The 26154-nt window shown below is 42.1% G+C and overlaps 1 protein-coding gene across 4 annotated transcripts in view; it reads left to right on the top strand.

Annotated features, from left to right (window-relative positions):
• NEK1 (NIMA related kinase 1) overlaps positions 1-26154 on the top strand; it is a 335744-nt gene that overhangs the window by 261159 nt on the left and 48431 nt on the right. For all 4 annotated transcript variants that reach the window (XM_030191560.1, XM_030191562.1, XM_030191561.1 and 1 more), the window contains 3 exons: positions 769-883; positions 1405-1496; positions 14739-14959. In XM_030191560.1, the coding sequence (XP_030047420.1) occupies positions 769-883; positions 1405-1496; positions 14739-14959 (428 nt within the window). The remainder of the gene's footprint in view (positions 1-768; positions 884-1404; positions 1497-14738; positions 14960-26154) is intronic.

The raw sequence follows: 26154 nt of genomic DNA on the forward strand, positions 1-26154 counted from the left end.
TGAAGCATTCGTGCTCCAGCTGTCTCCATCTCCTGAAATGACGTCACGCACTTCCGTGTTCGTACACACCAATCACTGGAAGGGAACGCTGCACAATTGCCACGCAACGGAACGCGACGTCACACGCATAAGAGTGCTGTAGTCCCTCCCTTCCTTCCTCCCTCCCTCCCTTCCAGTTCAAGGCCCCCTACCTCCAAATTTTAAAAGTCAACTTAATTTACAAAGTCAGATTTACGGTGGCCGACAGCAGCAGCGGTAAGAGGCATGCAGGCTCGACCCTTCTCTCTTGCTCAGCTCTGGTCCCGCCCTTTTTTTTTATATATAAGAAATTTAAAAAATAAAATAAAAATAAATAAATATTGCTATGCTGTTAAGATTGCAGGTTTTATGTTAAGCTGTACTTGCTGTACACCATCTGGAATGAATCTCTTCATAACTATGATTAAGATAATGAATAAATTAATTACACTAACTGTGAACATTTGGTTTTTCATCTTAACCTGGCAAATTAGGTGATCACTTAAAACAGTGCCTTGGAATCAGACAAAATGAAGGTTGTCTACACATGACAGCTTTCTTCTGCTGTGCCTAATATAATTGGTGCATGTAGGACATGGAAACTCAACAAAGAATTCTAAACACATACAACATATACAGCTAGTTACATGGTACAAGTGTTGGGTTTGTTTTCTGAGATAAGCACTGTGGACCACAATATTTGCTTTCAAGTAGCTGGATGTTGTGCTGACCTGTCTATATTTTCTTCAGCTTTAGAACCTGAAGATTTGGAGACTGAGATACTGGGCGAAGGCGAGACCCAAACCAGAGAAATACATATAGAGTGTCCCATCAGCGTTATTAGTGGGTGGACAGAGGGAAAGAGGTAAATAAATGATAGTGTGTTCTCCATCAGATGCAAGAAGTGTGATTGAGAGCGTCTTTAATGAACAAAATGGTTAAAAGGAAAGAATTACAAAGTACAGCTAAGACAATGCGAAAGACCAGTGTAAGGTACTGATGATACTGATCATTGTATGTTTCCTCTGTGAGGAGACACAAAGAAGTTGAATTAATGCACATTCTTTCCCTGATCAAATGCATGAATCTTTGTTGGCATGATCATTTGTACATTTGACACCAGAGTAATCATTTCAATGCCTTATTAACTAAGATTTGCTCCATTCTGTGTCTCTGGTGGGGAAGGGGGAGGGGGAGATATGCTTATAGAATTGCACTCTAACTGGTTAAAGGAAAGAAATACAGAAGTCCATCTGTCCTTTGAGTTCTTCTGTTGCAACCTTTTCCTCTGCCTGTACAGGAACGGATTTAGCTATAATTTTTTTTTCTCTTTTTTAAACATTTTTTTATCATTTGTTTTATCTCCTTGGCTGTGTTCTGTGGTAGCCCACAGGAGGGCAATGTTCTTCAAGAAGATGAGAATAAATCTGAGGAGATAGCACTTCAGCAGGAACAGCCACAAGAAGATGCTGGAAGAGGTCAGTAACTCCTGTGTAGTGTTCGTTCCCCTACAGGACAGAAGTGTGTGTATATTTGTAATGTTATAGTTATGTCTCCGAATTCCAGGATGATTATACTAGCTTCAGATAAACAAAACACAGCATGTACTATTAGCTAGTTCTCATAAAATACATTGCACTTCTGTTGTGCAGATTAGGATTGTTGTGCTGGAGACACCATGGGGCTCATTTTCGAAAGAGAAAAATGTCCAAAAGGTGTCATAATGCACCATTTTGACAGATTTTTTCTTAAAATGTCCAAATCTGTATTTTCAAAACCTGTTTTGCAGACATTGTATCTATGCATTTCATCTGCACTGTGTCCAAATCACAAGGGGGTGTGTCGGGGGCATTTCAAAAGCAGGAGATTAGGGCAGCTTTAGGGCATTCATAAGTCTTGGATATGTTACAGCCACAATTAACAAAATCAAAACATCTAGGTGAAAACTTTGTTTTGGTCTGGACCTGTTTTTCTAATGAATAAGATACAAAAAGGTGCCCTAAATGACCAGATGACCACTGAAGGGATTTAGGGATGACCTGCCCCACCTCCCCCAAAAAATGTGAATAAAAATGGTACTCACCAGCCTCTATGACAGCCTCAGATGTTATAGCCAGGTCCATTACAGCAGAATGCAGGTCCCCAGGGTAGTGTAGTGGTGAGTGCAGTGCACTGTAGACAGGTGGACCCAGGCCCATACCTTCCCCTACCTGTTACACTTGTGGTAGAAACTGTGGGCCCTCCAAAACTCACCAGAAACCCACTGTACCCACATATAGGTGCCCCCTTCACCCATAAGGGCTATTGTAGTGGTGTACAGTTGGAGGCAGTGGGTGTTGGGTGGGTTTTAGAGGGCTCGGAAAACAAGGTAAGGGAGCAACAGATGTGTATCTAGGAGCATTTATATGAAGTCCCCGGCAGTGCCCCATTGCTCTCCTGGGATGTCTCACCCAGTGGCTTGATTTTCTACGTTTTTCACTTGTGTTGGTTTTGTTTTGTTTTTTTAAAATGGCCTGAAAAGGTAAACACACAGAGCACAAAACCTTGTTACAAATGGTATTTTTTTTTTAAGTGCTATTCGGATTTGAAACATCTAGCACAAAAAATTCAACGTCCGACTTAGATGTCATATCGAAAATGCCCCCTCCATGTTTAAAGGAGGGAGCTCTATGCTAGTCACCACTGCCAGTAGGAGGGTACTGGAACCTCTGCTGGTAAGAGGGTAGGCGGGCACAAGGCTGAAGGTTCATCTGTGGTGCCTAGAATCCTTGCACCATCCATTCCCATCAGGTTCTTTCCTTTGAGTTAGAACCCTTTTAGTAGTTGTAATTTTCGCTGTACTGCCTTGGCAAGTCCAGCAACAAACCTGAAAACGAATTCATCCCAGTGCAAATGATCGATACATTTTGTAAATGTTTATTTGTTCAACAACACATTCTTCATAATAGTGGTGGCAGTTGGGTGGGGGAGATCTCTTATTTCTAATCATTTGCAAAAAAAAAAAAAGCTTGCTTATGAAACCAAAGATATGCATTTCTTACCACTTCACTTGCAGTCATGGAAAAAAGGGTCTCTGATGGCCTCAGCTACTGCAGTATTCTTGAGCCAGAGTATTTTTGGAGATTGGGTTAGAGGGATTTGAAAATGTTTTCTTAAAAAAAAAAAAAAAAGCAACTTTATCTTGATGACGTCTTATCTATACTTGCATGGTTAAGTAATGAGGTTGTCCAGAAATGCTTTAATAATTCCAAACTCTGCAACTCTGTGGTCGCTTCTTTAGAGTTGGGAATGGTTCCAGATGACTGGAGAAGGGCAGATATGGTTCCTCTCCACAAAAAAGGAAGTTGAGAGCTACAGGCTAATTTAGTCTGATCTCTGTGAGGTATTAAATTAATGGAAATGCTTCTAAAACAGGGACTAGTGAGGTTTCTGGAATCCAGTGTAAGGCAGAACCAGAGCAGCATGGTTTTACTAGAGGTAGGTCTTGATAGACAAATCTGATTGAGTTCTTTTACTGGGGGGGGCCAAACAGTTGCATCGAGAGAGAGCACTAGATGTGGTGTACTTATTTTTATTTATATTACATATTTTTGATATACCACAAAATTGAGTCTGGATAGGCAACTAAGTGCTTATCACAATGAAAATAAAAAGTAGCAGGACAATGCTGATGGCAGGGGGCGAGGAAGGGGGGAGATGAAGCAAGGATGAGGAAAGAAGGATTTAGGAAGGTGGATAGAAAAGGGGAAATATGGGAGAATAGGAGAAACTGGGCACACATTGACAGAGCTTAACTGAAGACTTCAGAGACTAGATGAGTTTTTAGGAGGGTCTTGAATGATTGTAATGGCATACGTGTTCTAAAGGAAGTCTGCAATGAATTCCACAGTTTGGGACCCAAATAGCTGAAGGCAGTGTCACAGAAAGATGAAAGGCCGATGGTGATGATACACATAGAAGGTTATCGGCAGAAGAATGGAGGCTGTGAGCTGGACAATAGGGACTCAGTAGTTTAGACAAGTAAACTGGAGCAGTGGAGGATCAGTTCTTAAAGACAAGCATAAGTAGTTAAAATGAATCCTTACTGAAATGAGGAGCCATTGTTCAAGACAGAGGAGGGGGTGACGTGGTCGAAATAGTCTGCACAATGAATAAGCTTGACAGCTGTGGATGGAATTAACTGGAGGCGCTAAATTGAGTAAAGAGGAAGACCAGCATAGCGTGAATTGCAGTGATCAACATGGGAGATAACCATAGCAAGGACAAAAGAACAAATAGATCGAGCTGAGAGGAATGAGCGAACTAAACATATCTGGTGAAGAGCAAAGAAAGATGAACGAATAATAGCATCAATCTGAGGTTTAAATGTAAGCCTGGAATCGAAAATGATGCCTACGCATAGACTCTTTTAAAGGAAGCTGTTTAGAATCAAGCAGTGGAGCTGGGGATTATGGAGAATGTGGACTAGTGAAGGCAATAGCTTTGCATTTTGATGATTTAAGGAAAAGACCATGATCCTGGAGCCAAGAAGAAACAGCAGAGTGACAAGAATTCAGAATGGAGAGAGGTGTGGAAGGATCATAGACACGAAAAAGGATCTGGATATCATCAGCATAGCAAAAAGGAAGGCAACCTTGTTCCTGAATTAGAGTGAGAAGGGATGCAAGAAAGATGTTGAACAGGGTGGGGGACAGGATGGAACCCTCAGGGACCCCAGACCTCACAGGGAAAGAAGCAGATGGGTTTGGAAGGAGTGATCTGATAAGTAGCTAGTGAACCAAGAGAAAACAAAACCTGAAATACCAATGGAACGAAGGCGGTGGAGAAGAAGAGGGTGATCCACTATGTCAAAAGCTGAGGAAAGATTGAGTGAGACATTGATAATTGAGAAGCGTTAATCAAGGGCAGTATGAATCATATCATAAAGAGTCTCTGTACTGTGATATATGCAGACTACAAGAATAGTCTGTGTGCTGTGAAATCCAGACTGATATAGATGGAAAGTGTTAGTTTGTTCAAGGAAAGCATTGAGTTGGAACAAAACAAGTTTATCGAGGATTTTGCCAAAAAAGGTAAACTGGAGATTAGGCGGAAATTGTTTAAAATTGTACAGCGCTGCGTAACCCTAGCAGCGCTATAGAAATGCTAAGTAGTAGTAATAGTAATTGACTGGAAGGAAAGGATCCAGATTTGTTTTCTTGAGAGGTGACGTGATCCAGGGCATGTTTCCAGTGTGTGGGGATTATCCTGGAAGACAGACTTTGTTGAAATAGAGGGAGAAGAAGCAGGAATAGGGAAGGTGTGAGGCGTTTGACCAAGAAAGTGGGCCGAAGGTCAAGCCTGGAGGGTGAAGGGTTAAGAGACTGAATAGTTTTGTGAAGGGTAATAGAAGTAATTGGGTTGAAGGAAGACTAAGAAGAAGCGGAGGACGAGAGCTCCGGGATAGGAGAATAATCCAGGCCCAGAAGTGGGCTAGAGGAAGGCAAAGAGAAGGCGAAGTACAGGTTAGAAATTTTTGCAGCCCAAGCATCTGCCAAAGTAGAGAGCAGGAGGAGAGATGGATCATAAGAAAGAGGGCAAAGCTTCTAACACAGTTCCGCATAGGCAATATATAAATAAACTGAGTGCCCTTCGTATGGACCCTAAAGTGACAAACAAGGTTAGAAACTGGTTGAATGGAAGGTGTCAGAGGGTAGTGGTAAATGGAGTTCACGCTGAGAAAAGGGATTTATTTATTTAGATTTTGCTCACACCTTTTTCAGTAGTAGCTCAAGGTGAGTTACATTCAGGTACTCTGGATATTTCTCTGTCCCAGGAGGGCTCACAATCGAAGTTTGTACCTGAGGCAATGGAGGGTTAAGTGACTTGTCCAAGATCACAAGGAGCAGCAGTGGGATTTAAACCGGCCACCTCTGGATTGCAAGACCGGTACTCTAATCAATAGGCCACTTCCACTCCATGTTGCTAGTGGTGTGCCACAAGGATTAGTTCTTGGCTCCAATTCTGTTTAACACTTTTGTAAGTGATATTGCGAGAGGGCCATTTGGTAGGTTTTGCTTCTTTGCAAATGGTACCAAAATCAGCAATAGGATGGACACCCCTGATGGTGTAGATAACATGAGGAGGAATCTAGTGAAGCATGAAGAACAGTCTAGAATTTGGCAGCTAAGATTTGGTATGGATGAGTAGACTAAATAGACCATATGGTCCTTATCTGCCATCATTTTCTGTCTTAAAAGCTTTTCAAGGGTGATGATGCGGAAAAACTGAAAGAAATTGGTGAACGTGGAAGATATACTGCGCCAAATTGACAAATTAAAGAGTAGTAAATCACCTGGACCAGATGGCATACATCCAAGGGTATTCAAAGAACTCAAGCATGAAACTGCTGATCTGCTGTTAGTAATATGTAACCCATGATTAAAATCGTCCATAGTACCTGAAGATTGGAGGGTGACCAATGTGACACAGATTTTTTAAAAGGGTTCTACGGGCGATCCGGGAAATTACAGACCAGTAAACGTGTTGTCAGTGTCTGGCAAAATAGTGGAAGCTATTATAAAGAATAAAATTACAGAACACTTACACAAACATGGTTTAATGGGACAGAGTCAGCATGAGTTCAGCCATGGGAAGTTTTGCCTCACCAATTTGCTTCATTTCTTTGAAGGCATGAATAAACATGTGGATAAAGATGTTCCAGTTGATGTAGTGTATCTAGATTTTCAGCAAGCTTTTGATAAAGTTCCTCATGAGAGATTCCTGAGAAAATTAAAGAGTCATGAGATGGGAGACAAGGTTCTGATGTGGATTAAAAATTGGTTTAGTCAGAAAACAGAGGGTAGGGTTAAATTGTCATTTCTCTCAATGGAGGAGAGTGAACAGTGGAGTGCCGCAGGGATCTGTACTGGGACCAGTACTATTTAAAATATTTATAAATTATATGGAAATCGGAACAGCAAGTGAGGTGATTAAATTCGCAGATGATGCAAAACTATTCAAGGTTGTTAAAACACATGCGGACTGTGAAAATATTTCAGGAAAACTTTAGGAAATTGGAAGACTGGGCATCCAAATGGCAGTTGAAATTTAATGTGGACAAATTCAAGATGGCACATTGGAAACAATAATCCAAATCATAGTTACCTGATGCTAGGGTCCACCTTGGGAGTCAACATGCAAGAAAAATATCTAGATGGTGGTGTAGATAATACGCTGAAATCTTCTGCTCAGTGTGCGGCGGCGGCCAAAAAAGCAAACAGGGTGCTAGGAATTATTAAGAAAGGGATGGCGAATTAGACCGAATATACTATAATGCCTCTGTATCGCTCCATGGTGCGACCGCACCTTGAGTATTGCGTTCAGTTCTGGTCGCCGTATCTCAAAAATAATATAGCAGAATTAGAAAAATAACAGCCATGGGTGTAGCCAGACCTGACATTTTGGGGCGGGCCCAGAGTTAACATGGGGGGAGGGGCACTTGGCATATAGGTGTGAGTAGTGCTTGGTATACTCCTAAGTAATGCCTTAGAGTGCCCTTGATAACAGATTTACAGATAAGTAAACAGTCTGTCTTGCATCAACATAAACCACATGCACACTTATGGAAACGTTGGAAACACTGACATTTTAAATGAAATTGCATTATCCCATAACTTAAACTTTACCATTATAATAGACTTGAGTCTGGCCAACCTCCACAGTATCCTGGAAAATAATTACTGCAGTGACACATATCCCTCAATTTTACTTTATAAGAAATATAAAATGCCTTATTAAGCTATATTAATAAAATAAGTGTTCTTGTCCCTTCCCTTGGTTCTACTGCTTTCTCTTCTTTCTGAAGCTGCCATGAACCAGTTCAAGTCCCTGGAGTTCCTGACAGTGTTCCTTCCACCCACTTCTTACGAAGGAGCAGACAAATAAAGGATTGTCTGCCAAATTACTTCGTGAAGTAACACTAAATCCTGCAAAGAAGCTTCTCAGAGTTTATTTGACAAGCTTAACAGCAATAATTCTAAATACACAAATATCAGTAACTGTACCTTTAAAAAGGCAGCAGTAAATGTTTAGACCCACAATATGCTTCATATTGGAAGAGCCAGATAAGTCAGACTCCTATGGATCCATGCACAAATAACATACCAATAGAATCTCTCACCTTAGTCACCCACAGAACACAAACCAATCCTCACCAATTACAGAATAAAGGACCAAAATTAGAAAAGGAAACACAGAAATCACATTCTCTGTAAGAAGTACAGCATAGGAGAAGTAAAAATAAAAAAAGATTATCTACTGTAGGGAGCGAAATACTAGATCACTTTCTACCCCAAAATAAAACCCACAAATAAATTATCTGGATACCAATGAAAAGTTAAAACTTGTGGGACAACAGTGAGCTGTATTTTCAAAGCACTTAGACTTACAAAGTTACGTGGAGGGGCATAATTGAACAAAAACGTCTATCTCCATGGGCGTTTATCTCCGAGAACGGGTCCGTGAAGGGGCGGACCGAACCGTATTTTCGAAAAAAGTAGACGTCCATGTTTTATTCGACAATTTGTGAGCTGGGCGTTTTTGTTTTTCAGTGATAATGGAAAATGAAAGCGCCCAGCTCAAAAACGAATAAATCCAAGGCATTTGTTCGTGGCAGGGGCCAGGAGTCGTAGTGCACTGGTCCCCCTCACATGCCAGGACACCAACCGGGCACCCTAGGGGGCACTTTTACAAAAACAAAAAAAAAGGTAAAAGAGCTCCCAGGTGCATAGCACCCTTCCCTTGGGTGTTGAGCCCCCCAAATGCCCCTCAAACCCCCCGCCCACAAGTCTACACCATTACTATAGCCCTAAGGGGTGAAGGGGGGCACCTACATGTGGGTACAGTGGGTTTGGGGGGGGTTTGGAGGGCTCCCATTTATCAGCACAAGTGTAACATGTGGGGGGGGGGGGATGGGCCTGGGTCCACCTGCCTGAAGTCCACTGCACCCCCTAATAACTGCTCCAGTGACCTGCATACTGCTGCCAGGGAGGTGGGTATGACATTTGAGGGTGAAAATAAAAAGTTGTGAAACTGCATATTTTGTGGTGGGAGGGGGTTTGTGACCACTGGGGGAGTCAGGGGAGGTCATCCCCGATTCCCTCCAGTGGTCATCTGGTCATTTAGGGCACTTTTTGGGGCCTTATTCGTGGAAAAACAGGGTCCAGGAAAAGTGCCCTAAATTCTCACTAAAAACGCATATTTTTCTTCCATTATCGGCGAAAGGCGCCCATCTCTGATCGCCCGATAACCACGCCCCAGTTCCGCCTTCACCACGCCTTCGACACGCCCCCATCAACTTTGTCCGCATCCGCGACGGAGTGCAGTTGAAAACGTCCAAATTCGGCTTTCGATTATACCGCTTTATTCGTTTTTGTGAGATAAACGTCTATCTCCCGATTTGGGTCGCAATATAGGCGTTTTTCTTTTTCAATTATAAGCTGGATAGTAATCTATGGAACTTTAAGTGCTTTAAGTACTTTGAAAATGAGCCCCAGTGACTCCAGCCAGCTTATTAGTGGAACATTGCCACAGAAGCATGGTATGGTCGCATTTTCAATATGGTAATACTAGAGCCCAGCTGAGGAACAAGTTATTTTGAGTTAGTCTTCACTAGACCGAACTTGCTTTCCTTGTGCCATCACAATCCAGCTGGATAGGCAGTGTCTTAAATGGTGGAGGATAAAGGAATGTTTTTTTTACATTTATATGCCACAATATTCTAAGCATTCTCAGGTTCAATGTGGCTTACATTTGAATATACAGCGAGACAGAAGAATAGAATTCAGTAGTATCAAGGGAGCAAATAGATGGATAAGTCTGAAACATTTAACAAAGTTGAGATTAGCATATATACCCAACTAGGCATTTAAAAGTATGTCCTTTAATGATGCTGCATGTTCAGAAATTGTAGCCATATGTATAGACATGCACACACCAGAACAGGCATCCATACACACATTGGAGAAATAAACAACAACTTCAAGAGTACATCCAAAGCTTAATTTTTATTTTCTCATTTCCGTCGTCCAAAATTGTAGACAGCAGACATACAGATCCAGTAGCACTCAAAGCAGTCCAAAACAAGTAAAGTCAGAAACAACACAGTTTGTACCTAATTGTTAGGTATAAACTGTGTTCAACCACACTTAGGATTCACCTTTGGGTTTAAAAAGCAAAACCACATGCTTGTAAGGACTGGATAAACAAAGAAAGTTTGAAGCAAATGCCCTTAATATGTAATACTTGGTAGCAATAATGAAACAGTGATGGAATATTCACAAAGATAGCAGCCTGAACTAACAGATTTATTTTTCACTGAACATAATTAACTTTGTATGAACTTGGTGGATAACAGTGTGCTAAACTGGACTATGTTGGCACATTTAGACTGCCTCTGAACAGAACTTCTGCATGAAGGAAGCCTCTACCTCATTATTCAATACCTCTCTATGAAATAGTAGTAATAAAAAAGGCAAGTGCATTTTTATAATAATCACTGCATTCCACAAAACAAAAGCACGTTCCCACATGCTATCTTTTTCTTTTGATGTAGACACAGGAAAAAAAGATGTTAAATGCTCCCAGGTATCAACCTAATTAATATATATTTTTTAAATTGTACTTATAAATAGTAAGTCTGATTGTTAAGCACCTGATTCTCATATCAAGATATCTGTTTTGGTGGCCCTTTACTTGGTGTATACTACACGTATACAGGGACTCCCTATAACCAGCCCCCCCCCCCCCCCCCCCCCCACATGACACATTGATTTACAGTTTAGAACTAATTACTCAATGCTTCCCCTGTGTAGATTCGCATGCTGCAAAGCCGGCACGTTTGAAAATATAAGCAAGATCAAATAAAAATGTTACCAACCGTAAAGAACAACAGTGTGGATAGAGCAGCCCATAGGTTTGCGTGCTTTGTTTTGTGTGATTGGGGATGACCGACAGCTGTGCGGAGGAGAGGGAAAAAGACTTATCTAATTGGCAGTGGCGTAGCTAGGGTAGTTGACACCCGGGGCCGGTCATTTTTTAACACCACCCCCCCCCCCCAAATCCAGTACTAGGCATACCGAGAATACAAAACACTCAGGACCTATAGAGCTATTCTACCATACCATAAGCAGTAATTTGTATGAGCCACACAAGGAAAAGGAAAGCATCTTAAACACTACAGTGAGCACTAGAACATCAATTCACCTATTGTAAAATGAAAACAGACAGATTAGTACAGATCGTCGATCCTGCACAGTCAATGCCAACCGAAAGCCACGTCTTTTTCACAAACACAGATACACCCTAATCCACTATAGAATAAGTAATCACAAACTTTCTATTTAGACAAAAATTAAACTGAACCCCCGATGCCAGACTCTGCATACAATGCAACACCACAGAAACAGAAAATGTGCAAAATATAAAGACAGCAGATGTAATTTTGAAAAAACTAACAAATACCAATCACCACTTTACAAATTAACAAATAGAAATAAAAGAAATACAGAAAATAAAATAATACCATTTTATTGGACTAATACATTTAGCTTCTAGAGGCCAAAATCTCCTTCCTCGGGTCAATACAGTATAGTGCTGTTACAGTATCCTATCCTGACCTGAGGAAGGGGGTTTTGTTCTCTGAAAGTTAAGTCAAAATGTATTAAAATTAGTCCAATAAAAGATTACCTTATTTACACGTTCTATTTATAAACATTTATTAACACAGCTACAATACTATATCCTAAAGCAAAAAAATAAAAATATATATTTTATTTACAGTTTGTTGTCTCTGGTTTCTGCTTTCCTCATCTGTCTTCGCTCTCTCCCTTCCATCCACATCTGCCCTCTATCTCTGCCCCTTCCATCCACCATTTGCCCCAGTCTGCCCTCTTTCTCTCTCCCCCTTCCACCCTCCATCTGCCCTTTCTCTCTGCCCCTTCAATCCGTCTGCCCTCCCTCTCCCATCCATCCAGGGTCTGCCCTCCCTCACGCTCCCCCCTTCCATCCAGGGTCTGTCCCCTCTCTCTCTGCCCCCTCTTTTCAGCCCCCTTATTCCACCTCTCCCTAGTTCCAGCCCCAGCCCACATCTCCCACCTGCCCCCCTTTTCAGCCTCACTATCCCACCAGTCCCCAGCCCTTTTCTCCCATCAGATCCAAGCTTCAGCCCCCAGCCACTTCTCTCTGTCCCCTTTTCAGCCCCTAGTTTCAACCCCAGCCCTTTTCTCTCACCAGTCCCGAGCTTCAGCCCCAGCCAGTTCTCCCTGTCCCCTTTAAAGCCCCCAGTCCCCACAGTTTCAGTCCCTGCCCCTTTTCAGCCCCCAGTTCCAGTACTAGCCCCCAACTACCCTCCTTTTCAGCCCCCAGTTCCAGCCCCCTTCATCCACCACATGCCTTGCATCTCCCCTTTACAGCCCCAGACCCATTCTCCCACCTGCCCCAGGCATGGACCCATTTTCCCTCCTGCCCCCATGTCAGACCCCAGTTCCAGCTTCAGACCCTTCTCCCCTCTGAGCACCCCCACCCCTCCCCTATGCCCTTCTCCCCTCTGGGCCCCCCTCTCCTATCTGAGCACCCCACCCCTCCCCAATCCCCTTCTCCCCTCTGGGCTCCCCCACCCCTCCCCAATCCCCTTCTCCCCTCTGGGCTCCCCTTTTCCCCTCTGAGCACCCCACCCCTCCCCAATCCCCTTCTCCCCTCTCAGCTCCCCCTCTCCCATCTGAGCCCCCCTCTGAGCACCCCCACTCCTCCCCAATCCCCTTCTCCCCTCTGGGCTCCCCCTCTCCCATCTGAGCACCCCCACCCCTCTCCAATCCCCTTCTCCCCTCTGGGCTCTGGGCTCCCCCACCCCTCCCCAATCCCCTTCTCCCCTCTGGGCTCCCCATCTGAGCCCCTCCTCCCCTGACCCGGTCCCGTCGTCTCCCCTCCGTCCAGGCTGACAGGGCCCTCTTCTCCTGCCACCACCCTGCCTGTTTTAAAAAAAATCCATGCAGTGATGCAGGCAGCACTTCGCGTATGCCCTGTGTGTGCTGTAAAAGCTGAAAATCGCCTCGCTGGCGTCGGGCCTTCCCTCGTGATGTCCCGCCCTTGAGGAAATAGGAAGTTACCTCAGAAGAGGGCGGGACATCACGAGGGAAGGCCCGATGGCAGCGAGGCGATTTTCAGCTTTTACAGCACACACAGGGCAGACGCGAAGCGCTGCCTGCCTGCGTCGCTGCGATGGATTTTTTTTAAAACAGGAAAAGTGGTGGCAGGAGACGACGGAGCATCCCCCCACCCGCTTACACCCGGTGCGGACCGCCCCCACCGCCCCGCCCTTGCTACGCCACTGCTAATTGGCTTCAACTTTTTAACTTTACCTGTTCTGGCTCCCTGCACCACTTCCCTTCTTCAACTTTCTGGGCTGCCAGCAGTATCAGTGATGTAAACACACTGCCTCCGGCGGCCCCGGAAGCTCTCCCTCTGTTGCAGCATACCACGTACTTGGGACAGGAAATTGTATCACAGGGAAAATTTCCGGGATGCCGAAGGCACTGTGTTTACCTCACTGATGCTGCCGACGGCCCATAAAATTGAAGGACAGCAGTGCAGAGAGAGGGACAGTGGTGCAGGGAGTGGGAGGGCAGCTAGTAGTGCCTAAAACACAAGCACTTGACTGGCCACCAGTTTTGGAGAGGCCTGAGAATGGAATAGGGGACCTGGGCCCCCAAGGCCCCCTGTGGCTACTCCACTGAGAAGAGCGACCAAAATGATAAAGGGGATGGAACTCCTCTCGTATGGAGAAAGGCTAAAGAGGTTAGGACTCTTCAGCTTGGAAAAGAGACAGATATAGTAAAATAGTAACAAAGTAAACGACGGCAGATAAATACCTGTATGGTCCATCCACTCTGCTCAACAAGATAAACTCATTTTACATGGTATGTGATGAATGGAGATTTGATTGAGGTCTACAATATCCTGAGTGGTGTAGAACGAGTAGAAGCAAATTGATTTTTTTACTTGTTCTAAAAGTACAAAGACTAGGGGACACTCGAGGAAGATACATGGAAATACTTTGAAAACAAATAGGAGGAAATAGTTTTTCACTCAATGAAGAGTTAAGCTCTGGAACTCTTTACCAGAGAATGTGGTAAAAGCAGTTAGCATATCTGGGTTTAAAAAAGGTTCCTGGAGGAAAAGTCCATAGTTTGCTATTGATACAGACATGGGAAGCAACTGCTTGCCCCAGCATTGTAGCATGGAATGTTGCTACTAATTGGGTTTCTACCAGGTACTTGGGATCTGGCTTGGCCACTGTTTGGAAACAGATACTGGGCTAGATGGACCATTAGCCTTACCCAGTATGGCTACTCTTATGTTGTTATGATCAGGGTAGGGAGACACCTTCATCACACTTATCTTAGAGTGCTGCTGAAAACATCTAGTTATGTACATGACGAAAATGTAACCATTCAAATAGCTTTCTTTTTCCCCTGTGCCTTCTGAGCATGGCAGTACTACTTTTCATTCTAATTTTACACACCTTAGAATGATCTTCAGCTTTTTCACAATACAGAAGTGGAATGTGTGCCTTTATTGAGCATATAGTCCATACATAGCCCATTTTGCGCTCAGAATTCTCATAAAACCTAAGTACCTGTTGTGTTTGGCAGTGAGCACACTTTTTTCTTTCTCGTTCACAGCAGCAGAGCATTGTGCCACTGAGTTGCCGCCGGTGCCCTTTTTCCAAAAGGTGGCATTACCTCTGGGCTTGCAGGTCAGCTCTCCTGTTCTTTCTGCTCAGTCTTCACTGGAGGATTCATTGCCGCCCCGCTCACGCTCTGAGTCACCTGTGAAAAGCAAAGACAAAACATCACTGCTGATTGGACTATCTACCGGCCTGTTTGATGCTAACAACCCAAAGGTAAGTACATCCTGACTCCTTTGAACTACAGCTGTGATTGTGGTATAATGTTTTGTTCTTAGATGCTGTAGATTCTGCTGTGTGTATACCACCAGCTTATCAAAACTTATAGGGCTCTAATTCTAGCATCTTGTGTCATCCCATCTTGTATACCCCAGGAGTCAGCGTTTCAATAATGAGTCCAGGGCAGATGTATTTGGCCTGGAAATAGAATGTTGTATAAAATATCTGTTAATGTTTGGAAAAGAGGTTCCTAAATCTGTCCTGAGGGATCTCCAGCCAGTTAGGTTTCCAGGATATCCACAATTCGTATGGAGAGGGTGTTTGCAGATCTTTCTCATGAACATTCATTGTGGGACTACCTGGGGGACCCCCAGTACAGGTTTGGAAATCTCTGATGAAAACTGACTTCACAAGGGTGCTCTGTACAGCCTAAGTAGGATAATCAACCTTAACACTTGTTGCTGGAGCTGGATCAATGTAGAGGCAGCAATTATAGTCCTCAATGGCATTTGACAAGCAGTGACATTGCACACTTGGACCAGATATCCCTTCATAGCACAGTTACATTTCTCTTGGCCAGGGCACTACTGCTGCAAGACCTGATTAAGAGTAGCCTAGAAGCTGGTATGGTGGCGTCTCCGGGGGCTCAGATAATAGAGGAAAGTTTAACCAAATTTAGGCAGCAACCGCCACCGTAAACCCCAAGTCAAAAATCTGCAGAAGCGCGAACGCTTTTGTACTGCTCCTTTTCCCCCGAACAAAGCACCCCAATCACCCCAACTGTCTCCTCCCTGCCCCCACCCCACCCCCCTCTATATCATCCCCCTTGCCCCCCCCCACCATATGCCCCTAAAGTCTCTTTACCCCTGCCTTTAAATGAACCCACCCCCCTTTATATCTCAAGGGCCCCTCCCTTCTATAGGCTGTAAGGTACTCCATATGTATTGTTTTCAACTTTTTGGTTTTTAGGGTAGGATTATTAGCAGAGGGGGAGGAGGTGCTGGGTTTGGGGGGATAATGGTTGAGTAGAAAAGGGGGGGTAGTTTATGTATATACTGTTATTACTAGGTGCAGAGTGTTTGTACTAGGACCTGTTTTACTGTTGGCTCCTTCGTGGGCTGTTGTAGGCACTTCGAGCGTACGGTGTTATTGTATGCCAGTATGGTTTTGCAATTTAATAAAAATTTAAAGTAAAAAATTTAAAAAAAAGAGTAGCCTAGAGGTGGTGAAGAGACAATTGGCTGCCTGAGATTGCAAGTCCTCAGATTCAGAAATCCCTGGCATAATTCTCAGAAATGAGGATAAAGCAATGGCTTGTTGGATTATAAAAGCTTAAGAGCTGGATATAGAATGGCATGAGAGAAAAAATGTGTCCCCTTCCCCACCCCTGCAAGCTCAGTCTGACCCCATCTGCACAAGCCTTGACCAGTTATGACTTTATATTTAAATCTTTTTATTAAAGTATAAAAACAAACAATATTCTGTACAACATGTGGATAAAGATGAGCCAGTTGATGTAGTGTGTCTAGATTTTCAGAAAGCATTTGACAAAGTCCTTCATGAGAGAATCCTGAGAAAATTAAAAAGCCATGTGGGATAGGAGGCAATGTTCTGTTGTAGATCAGGAATTGATTGATGGATAGAAAGGGTTAAATGGCAATTCTCTCAGTGGAGGAGGGTGAATAGTGGAGTGCCCCAGGGATCTGTATTGGGAATTTAAGGAATTTATTAATGATCTGGAAATGGGAACGACGAGTGAGGTGATTTAAGGGCCCCTTTACTAAAGCTTAGTGCGCTCTAAATGCTAAGAAGTCCATAGATAAAAAATTGGCTTCTTAGCATTTAGAGCACACTAAGCTTTAGTAAAAAGGACCCTAAATTTGCAGACGACACACAACTGTTCAAAGTTGTTAAAAAGCATGTGGATTGTGAAAAATTACAGGAAGACCTTAGGAAGAAACCTGGGCATCCAAATGGTAGATGGGAGTTAATGTGGATGTGCAAAGTGATGCACATTGGGAAGAATAATCCAAATCATAGTTACTTGATGTTAGGTTCCACCCTAGGAATCAGCATCCAAGAAAAAGATCTAGGTGTCATTATGGATAATGCACTGAAATCTGCCTAGTGTGTGGCAGTGGACAAAAAGGCAAACAGAATGCTAGGAATTACTAGGAAAGGGATTAGACAAAAAATATTATAATGCCTCTGTATCACTCCATAGTGCGACCAGACCTTGAGTATTGTGTTCAATTCTGCTTGTGGACTGTGAAAAATTGCAGGAAGACCTTGAGAAAATGGAAGTGTGGTCATCGAAATGACAGATGAAATTTAATGTGAAGAAATGCAAAGTGATGTACTTTGGCAAGAATAATCCAAATCATAGTTACCTGATGCTAGGGTCCACTGTGCGGGTCAGCAAAGAAAAAGATCTACATTTCGTCATAGATAATACGCTGAAATCTTCTGCTCAGTGTGTCAGCGGCCAAAAAAGCAAACAGGATGCTAGGAATTATTAGGAAAGGGATAGTAAATAAGACCTAAAAGTGGAGTGGAGGAGTGGCCTAGTGGTTAGGGTGGTGGACTTTGGTCCTGGGGAACTGAGGAACTGAGTTCGATTCCCACTTCAGGCACAGACAGCTCCTTGGGACTCTGGGCAGGGCCGTGCCAAAACGGTAAACAAGGTAAGCACCGCAGGAGGACGCCGACCTCTGGAGGGTGCCACCACGGTGCTTACCCTCGCCGCTTACCTGAGCTCCATGCCGCCGAGGCCTTTAAACCTTTTACCTCCGAGTCTCCAACGGTCGCAGCAGCGTCAGTGAAAGCACTGCCGACGTCTCCATTCCCTTCGCGCTCGTTGGTTCCCTCAGTGGTTCCCTCAGTTTCCCGCCTTCTGACTTCAGAAGAAGGCGGGACACTGAAGGAACCAACAAGCGCGAAGGGAAGGGAGACGTCGGCAGCGCTTTCACTGACGCTGCTGCGACCGGAGGTAAAAGATTTAAAGGCCCCAGGGCGCGGAGCTGAGGTAAGGGAAGGGCAGAGAGGCATGGATGGGAGGGTAGGGCCCAGGGAGAGGACAAATTGCTGGAAATGGAGGGGAGGGGAGAGAGGAGAATTGCTGGCTATGGATGGAGGAGGGAAGGGCAGAGAGGGACAAGGATGGACATGGATGGACATGGATGGGAGGGCAGGACCCAGGGAGAGAGGAGAAATTGCTGGAAATGGATATAGAGCCAGAAATGAAGAAGAAAGGAGAAAAGTAGAGAAATAAATGGAAAGGAAGCCCTGGAAACAGAGTTAAGAGGACAGATAGCAGCAGAATCAGATACTGGGCCAGCATGATCAGAAAAAGAAAGTCACCAGACAACAAAGGTAGAAAAAAATCATTTTATTTTCATTTTAGCGTTTGGAATATGTCCACTTTGAGAATTTACATCTGCTATCTTATTTTGCAATGTATAGCAATTTGTTTCTAAGAATATTGCTGACAATTCCTGTCAGTGTGGCAAGTGATGAGCAATCATTTTCACGATTAAAAATCATAAAAAATTATTTGTGATCTATTTGTTGAGCAATCCCACAAAGATGCACTCCATCTTTCAGCTCCTATTTCCTTTGCATCTTGTGTCACACCGGGTGGGGGGGGGGAGCGCCAACTGATAGTCTGCAGGGGGCCGCCATTGACCCTAGGCACGGCCCTGACTCTGGGCAAGTCACTTAACCCTCCATTGCCCCATGTAAGCCACATTGAGCCTGCCATGAGTGGGAAAGCGTGGGGTACAAATGTAACAAAAAAAAACCCCACTATAATGCCTTTGTATCGCTCCATGACGTGACCTCACCTTGAGTATTGCATTCAGTTCTGATCGCTGTATCTCAAAAAAGATATAGCAGAATTAGAAAAGGTTCAAAGAAGAGGATCAAAATGATAAATTGAATGGAACTCCTGTCTTATGAGGAAAGGCTAAAGAGGTTAGGGCTCTTCAGCTTGGAAAAGAGATGGCTGAAGGGAGATATGATTGGGGTCAACAAAATCCTGAGTGGTGTAGAACAAGTAGAAGTGAATTGATTGTTTACTTGTTCCAAAAGTACAAAGACTAGGGGACACTCAAGGAAGTTATATGGAAATACTTTTAAAACAAATAGGAAATATTTTTTCACTCAACAGATAGCTAAGCTCAGGAACTCTTTGCTGGAGGATGTAGTAATTACGGTTAGCGTATATGGGTTTTAAAAAAGATTTGGACAAGTTCCTGGAGGAAAAGTCCATATTCTGCTATTGAGATGGACATGATAAAGCTACTGCTTTCCCCGGGATTGGTAGCATGAAACGTTACTACTATTTGAGTTTCTGCCAGGTACTTGTGCCTGGCTTGGCCACTATTGTAAACAGGATACTGGGCTATATGGACCATTAGTCTGAGCCAGTATGACTATTCTTATGTTCTTAGAATTAGAAAAGGGTTCAAAGAAGGACGACCAAAATGATTAAGGAGATGGAACTTCTCTCATATGAGAAAAGGCTTAAGAGATGAGTACTCTCTAGCTTGGAAAAGAGACAGCTGAGAGGGGATATGATTGAGGTCTACAAAATACTGAATAGTGTAGAATGGGTAATCACAAATTGATTTTTTACTCTTTCAAAACGTACAAAGAAGAGGGGACACACAAGGAAGTTAGATGGTAGTACTTTTAAAATAGGAGGAAATATTTTTTCACTCAATGAATAGTTAAGCTCTGGAACTCGTTCCCAGACTATGTGATTTCAGCAGTTAGTGTATCTGGGCTTAAAAATAGTTTGGACAATTTCCTAGAGGAAAAGTCCATAGTTTGCTATTGAGATAAACATGGGGAAAGCCACTGCTTGTCCCTGGGATTCCCAAGGCTGAATCTTGCTACTATTTGTACTCTGTCACGTACTTGTGACCTGAATTTGCCACTGTTGGAAACAGGATACTGGGCTAGATGGGCCATTGGTCTGCGTCAGTATGGCTATTCTTATGTTTAGATAGGTAGCTAAAACTATAGCCAGACAGTTCAGATACTAAGAATAAAAATCAGAAAACTCTTAGTAGTGTTGTGGTTCAGGTCCTTGAAGGATAAGACATGGACGATGTCTGTCCAGCCCCTGAGCTGCTGCTAAAAAAAGCAATCTTGTATTATTTATTTTGATTTATTTATTTATTATAATATTTTTATCCCTCATTATCCCAAGATAAGCACAGGTTCAATGTGTCTTACATATCAAACTTGAAATTGAAAAGTTGTAGAAATTTAAGAACAAATACTGTCAACAGTAAAATTCATTAAACAATAACATTGTAGTATCAAAATATACAAGTCTCAATATTGGGAATATATATAAGGAACTCAAAATTATAAATTCTTGGAAAGTATTATATCTTTTAAGGAACAAGGACATTAACTAAAGTACAATAAGACCAAGGACAGGGTTAGTATAGAATAAGAGCTGTCCAGAGATGATAGAATGTGCTGAATAGGAACAAAACATTGTTATTGCAGATTAATTCCTTTCTTAGTGATAACTGAACTGAATAAGTGGATTTTTAAGAGCATACGAAACTCCATGTATTCATTTGAATGTCTGAGCTGTTTGGGTAAGGAATTCCAGATTTTGGTACTGTGATAGGTAAAACTAGCAGTGTGAATGGATTTATAGATTAATTTCTTACAACTGGGGAAGTACAAGGTAAGGTAGTCTCTGGAGGTTGCGGAAGCATTTCATGGTGGCAAATCAATGAGATCATTCATATAATATAGCGACAAACCAAATAGAATTTGGTAAGCAGATACACATAATTTGAATGATATTCTTTCTTTTATTGAAAGCCAATGCAAACTGAATAAAAGATGGGATGCTTTAGCATAACATGGCGATCTGCACGTGAGGTTATCAGCCATGTTCTTTGCAGTTTGTAGCTATTTATGAAGAGAGCATTTAATTCTGCATATATGGCATTGCAGTAGTCAAATTTTGTTAGAGCTAAAGATTGAACTAGAGTGCGAAAGACGCATCTTGGGAAGAAGGGTCTCAATCTCTTTAGTTTCCAGAGTACATTAAAGATACTTGATACTTTAGAGACCTGGGTGTTGAAGTATAGCTATAGATCGATTGTAATTCCCAAGATTTTCATGGTAGAATCTAGAATCTATTAACATCAAATCTAAACTTAAAGTATCTATTTTTACTACTGTTAATATATCATCTGCATAATATTAAACATTTACCCCAAATTCTAGAATGATAGTTAATAGAGGATCAATAAAAATATTGAACTGGTAAGAGGACAGAACTCTGTGGCACTCCGCTATTTAGAGGCAAAAAGTACTGCCATTACAGAGTATGTTCTGATTTTTTTTAAATGAAGAAAACAGAGTCAACACAGTAGATGAAATTCCAATGGAATTTAATTTTTGTAATAATCATGATCCACGAGAATAAATGCTGAAGCTAAATGTGCCACGATTAGGGTTTCTCCAGGCACTTGTGATCTGGCTTGGCCACTGTTTAGAAAACAGGATACTGGGCTAGATGGACCACTGGTCTGACCCAGTATGACTACTCTTCTGTTCTTATCTTATGTAAATCCAGTGAAACTGCAAGTACGATATAGCCATTATTCAATAATTCACGAGTTTCACTTAAAAAACAGTGAGATTAGCCAGATTATCTAATATGTAAAATGTTAATATTCTCTGTAAAACTTAATAGCTGTTAAAGTACCAACTGCTCTAGAGCCTTAGCAGAAAAACATTAATTGGTCTATAATTTTGTGTGGCCAAAGGATCAGCTTTCAAAGATTTCAGAATAGGAGTAATGTAAGAGTTTTTCTAAATAGTAAGAATTCCTGATGATAAACTTTGACCATAAGTAACAACCAGTTTAAAGGAATGGAATCATGTAAAACCATGAATATATTTTTTTTAATTTTAGGTACAATTTTCAAAAGTTGAATTAAGGAACATGATTCAAAAGTATTCATTTTAGTTATTGGTAGAATTGCTGTAACCATATCAGGCATTTTTTTCTTCTGGAGGTTCTATGTTTATGATAAAATTAGATCTTAAATTGGCTATTTTTGATTCAAAATAATCTTCCAAAGAATTTGCAGAGGGAATTTGTGACTTAACGTTGACCTGTTTTCTGCCAGTAAGTACATTGATAATTGCAAACAGTTGTCAGAATTATTATCGCTGTTGTTGGTTAGTTTATTAAAATAACCTTTCTTTACTATTCTTTACTAATGTTCTTTATTTGAAAATTACATTGTTTCTTTTAATTGTTCTATATGTTGAAGCTGATGTTTCAAAAGCCTTAAACCATCCATTAAATCTTTTACTCCTTTGGTGTACCGCAGACAGGGGTGCAATTTTATCCATTTTCCTGTTTAATGTTTGAGACCATAAATTGGCCTGATCTTCTAATGACATATTTAAATAACCTGAAGGGAAGGAGGTACATAAATTTCAATTCTTCTAGATTAATCTTCCCTATCTTTCAGATGAGCCTAAATTTATTATCTTTCTGAACAATAGATCCCTTTTTGATAATAATTTATGACCAGTCCAAGAAAATATTGAATAAGAAAAACGTGCCAAAGTAAAAGCTTCTGATGAACTAGACATAACAAGGTCTAACGTATGACCTGCAGAATGTGTTGAACAATGAATCCATTGTCTCAAACCCAAATCTGATATGAAATCTCAAAAATAAGACATACTTTCATTCTGAATATCTTCATAGTGTAAAACTCACCTACAATTATTACATTAGGATATTGAATAACCAATTGAGCTAGAGTTTGGCATATATTTTCCCAAACACCCAGTGAAAGTCCAGGTGGGCAAAAGAAAACAGCCAGATAGACAGGAGTATGTAAGTTTAATTTCCCTACAAAGAACTTGTTTATATCATAATGATAGTGTTAGAATTTCTATCAGAGAAAAATTCTTCTCATTAAAAAAAAAATCCAGCCCTCTCCCTTTTTTTGCAGTCAGAGATATAGATAGAGAAGAAAAACCTGTTGGAATAGAATCTAAAAAAAAAAATTCCTCCCTATGTGTAAGCCAAGCTTCGATTAATCCTAATATTTTAATTCCATGGTTTTTAATTTAATCCAAAATAAAAAAAATGTTTTGCTTTTCAGGGCTCAACAATTCAATAAGGCTATTTTAATATTAGTGGATGTCAAACAGTCACTTTTTATCTCTCTGCCTTCCCTCAAGCACTCCCTACTGTGGGTCCAGCACCTCTCTCCCGTCCCTTGAGTCCCTCCCCTCCAACGGGTCCAGCACCTTTCTGCCATCCCTCCAGCCCCCTCCCCCCGGATCCAGTACCGCTATCCTTTCCCTTCTTCGCGAAACAGGAAGTTGCATCAGAAGGAGGGACTCGGCATAGGGAAGACCCTGGAGCAGGCCTGTTGAAATCACTGTCGGGCAGCTCACTAATGTAAGGTAGAGGCACCGTGGTAGGAGTGAAGGGAAGGGAGCAAGATGCCGGACCCATAGGAGAGGTAATGAGTGGTAATCGTGGATTTTTTTTTTTAACCACAGGAGCAAAGCTTTTTACCCTTCCTGCGATATGGTAAAAAGTTTTGCTTCTGTATCCGCAGTAATTCTTCAAAATAATTTTTGTTACCACAGATTTACTGCGTGTCCCGAACTCTGTGTTGTTCTCTAATATAGCTGGAGGAAGAAATCTTCCCCCAGCTCCAAAACATGACAATCTGGCATAATTTTTGGTACACATTTTTCAATTATAAACTACTTCAGAGTATTTGTTAACATTTATTTCCTTGCAAAATGTGAACAAATATATTGGGGGGGGGGGGTTGCACTAAGTTCATGCATATCTTGTCTAGCTTTTGGGAGTTAGCACTTATCTCTGAATAGGTGAAAATAAGAGGTGACATTAGCAGAAAATGTAAGTGAACTACAGATTAAATCATAATGGTAGTGTGAACAGGAAGGAGAAAATTGGGAGGGGGCCTGATAAGAGTGATAAAACGTGGCAGTCGGTAGAATTATTTCTGATAGTGAGTTTAAAATGAGATTGAAGGGGGCAGACTCAGGAAAGATGTCAGGAAGTATTTTTTCACAGAGAGGGTGGTGGATGCTTGGAATGCCCTCCCGCGGGAGGTGGTGGAGATGAAAACGGTAACGGAATTCAAACGTGCGTGGGATATGCATAAAGGAATCCTGTGCAGAAGGAATGGATCCTCAGAAGCTTAGCCGAAATTGGGTGGCGGAGCAGGTGGGGGGAAGAGGGGTTGGTGGTTGGGAGGCGAGGATAGTGGAGGGCAGACTTATATGGTCTGTGCCAGAGCCGGTGATGGGAGGCGGGACTGGTGGTTGGGAGGCGGGAAATACTGCTGGGCAGACTTGTACGGTCTGTGCTCTGAATAAGGCAGGTACAAATCAAGGTAAGGTATACACATATGAGTTTGTCTTGTTGGGCAGACTGGATGGACCGTGCAGGTCTTTTTCTGCCATCATCTACTATGTTACTATGTAAAAAGAGAATCTTAAGTCCTTTGGTGTCTGCTCTAAAATGTTTGATCAGTTTAATTTCAAATCTCTTATATTGTTGCCTGGATGTGTGATCACTTCTCTGAAGATAACCAGCTGCATACTGCTTAGTAACTTTCATTTTCCTCTTCTGTCCCCCATGAGGAAAATCTTGTCTGCTAGTTTTAAGTGCTTTCCATGTGGATAGAATATATCCATCATTGGAAGTCAGTTTCATCTTCCACCAGAGTTTCAGATCCCAGATGGTGCTCTAATGCCTTCAAAATGTCAAAACTGGACATCTCCTTCAACTAAAAAAACATTCTGCAGGGCTCAAGGTCTTGGGCATATTTTGGTCACTGGTGTTGACAGAATTCCCTGTCACTTATCTGCCATTGATGCCATCAGTGAAATCAACGTGATCAGAGCTGAAAAGGCTAAAGCATAGAAGACACCTGTTTATGAAGCTGAATACATTGGCACCAAACCTTACAGTCTGCTCCAGTCCTTATTCCAATTGAAGACCTAGATTCTCCTCAGTCTGGTTAAAATAAAAAGAAGGGGACCTATTCCAAAGGATGAAAATTGGATGAACTGGTTTAAGCAGTTCATGAAGAACTTAAGCCAATGCCATGATGTTGCTCATGTTGGTCTTGTCTGATGGTTTAATCACCTGAATCCAATGGATTATCCTCCTTCAAAGCTTTTCTTTAATGTCCCTCCCTGCCCCTAGAGGAACAGTTGCATTCCTGGGACACCAGCATCAACACTGGCTTCGATAATTATGCTTCTTTCAAGCCCAGACTGCATCCATCTTGTTTTAAGGCCCCTTGGTATTATCCTGAGCCTAGGCCTTCTTAGGTGGAGAGTTCGGAGAGCAGAGTGTCTTTTATGTAAATATTGTACATCAGAATATTGTGATCTCTGTAGGTTAGAACTATGCTGCTGTGGCTCTAAATTAAGATTAGCCAAGAGAAACTATTTTCAGGCACAAGGTTAGGCTGCTCCTAACCCTTCAAAGCAACTATTTCATCTGGTTGATGATTTTACTTCTCCTGGGAAAATCTCTCCTCAGCCTGTCCTTCTGTTTCTACTCTGGCCCAATTCTTCGTTTCCAAAGTGGAGAGGCTGCGAGAATCCCTATCGCAATCTATGGTTTCTCAAATGCAGGGTTCTTTATCTGCAGAAGCTGTTATTTGTCTCCCTGACAACCCTGTCTTGAGTCCAAGACTTGAGTCTTCTGCCACTCTGACATCTCTCTCCAAAACTCTTTCTTAAATGAAATAAAAGATATGTTTCCTTCACCCAGTCCCTCCTTCTTGTCTGAAGGTGGTCCATCATGGTCTGCTCCCTTTAGCACTGCTTTTAGTTAATTATACCCTGTCTTCAGGCTGTGTCCCTTCCTTCTGGAAGAAAGAGATAATACGTCCTTTGTTTCCTATCAAAACTTACAGAAAACTGTTTATTCTCAGCTTCATCCATTTATTGAGCACACTATGATTCTCCATCCATGTCATGCAGGTTTCTGTCAACTTAGCACAAAAATTGTAGTCACATCTTTACTTAGCGAACTTTATTCTTCCTTGGATAAAGGTAATATTGGTCTCATCATCTCTCTCAACTTGTCTGCAGCCTTTGATCTGGTAAATCACTCTCTTCTCCTT

The sequence above is a fragment of the Microcaecilia unicolor genome, chromosome 2 (genome assembly GCF_901765095.1).
Source record: "Microcaecilia unicolor chromosome 2, aMicUni1.1, whole genome shotgun sequence".
Taxonomy (NCBI): domain Eukaryota; kingdom Metazoa; phylum Chordata; class Amphibia; order Gymnophiona; family Siphonopidae; genus Microcaecilia; species Microcaecilia unicolor.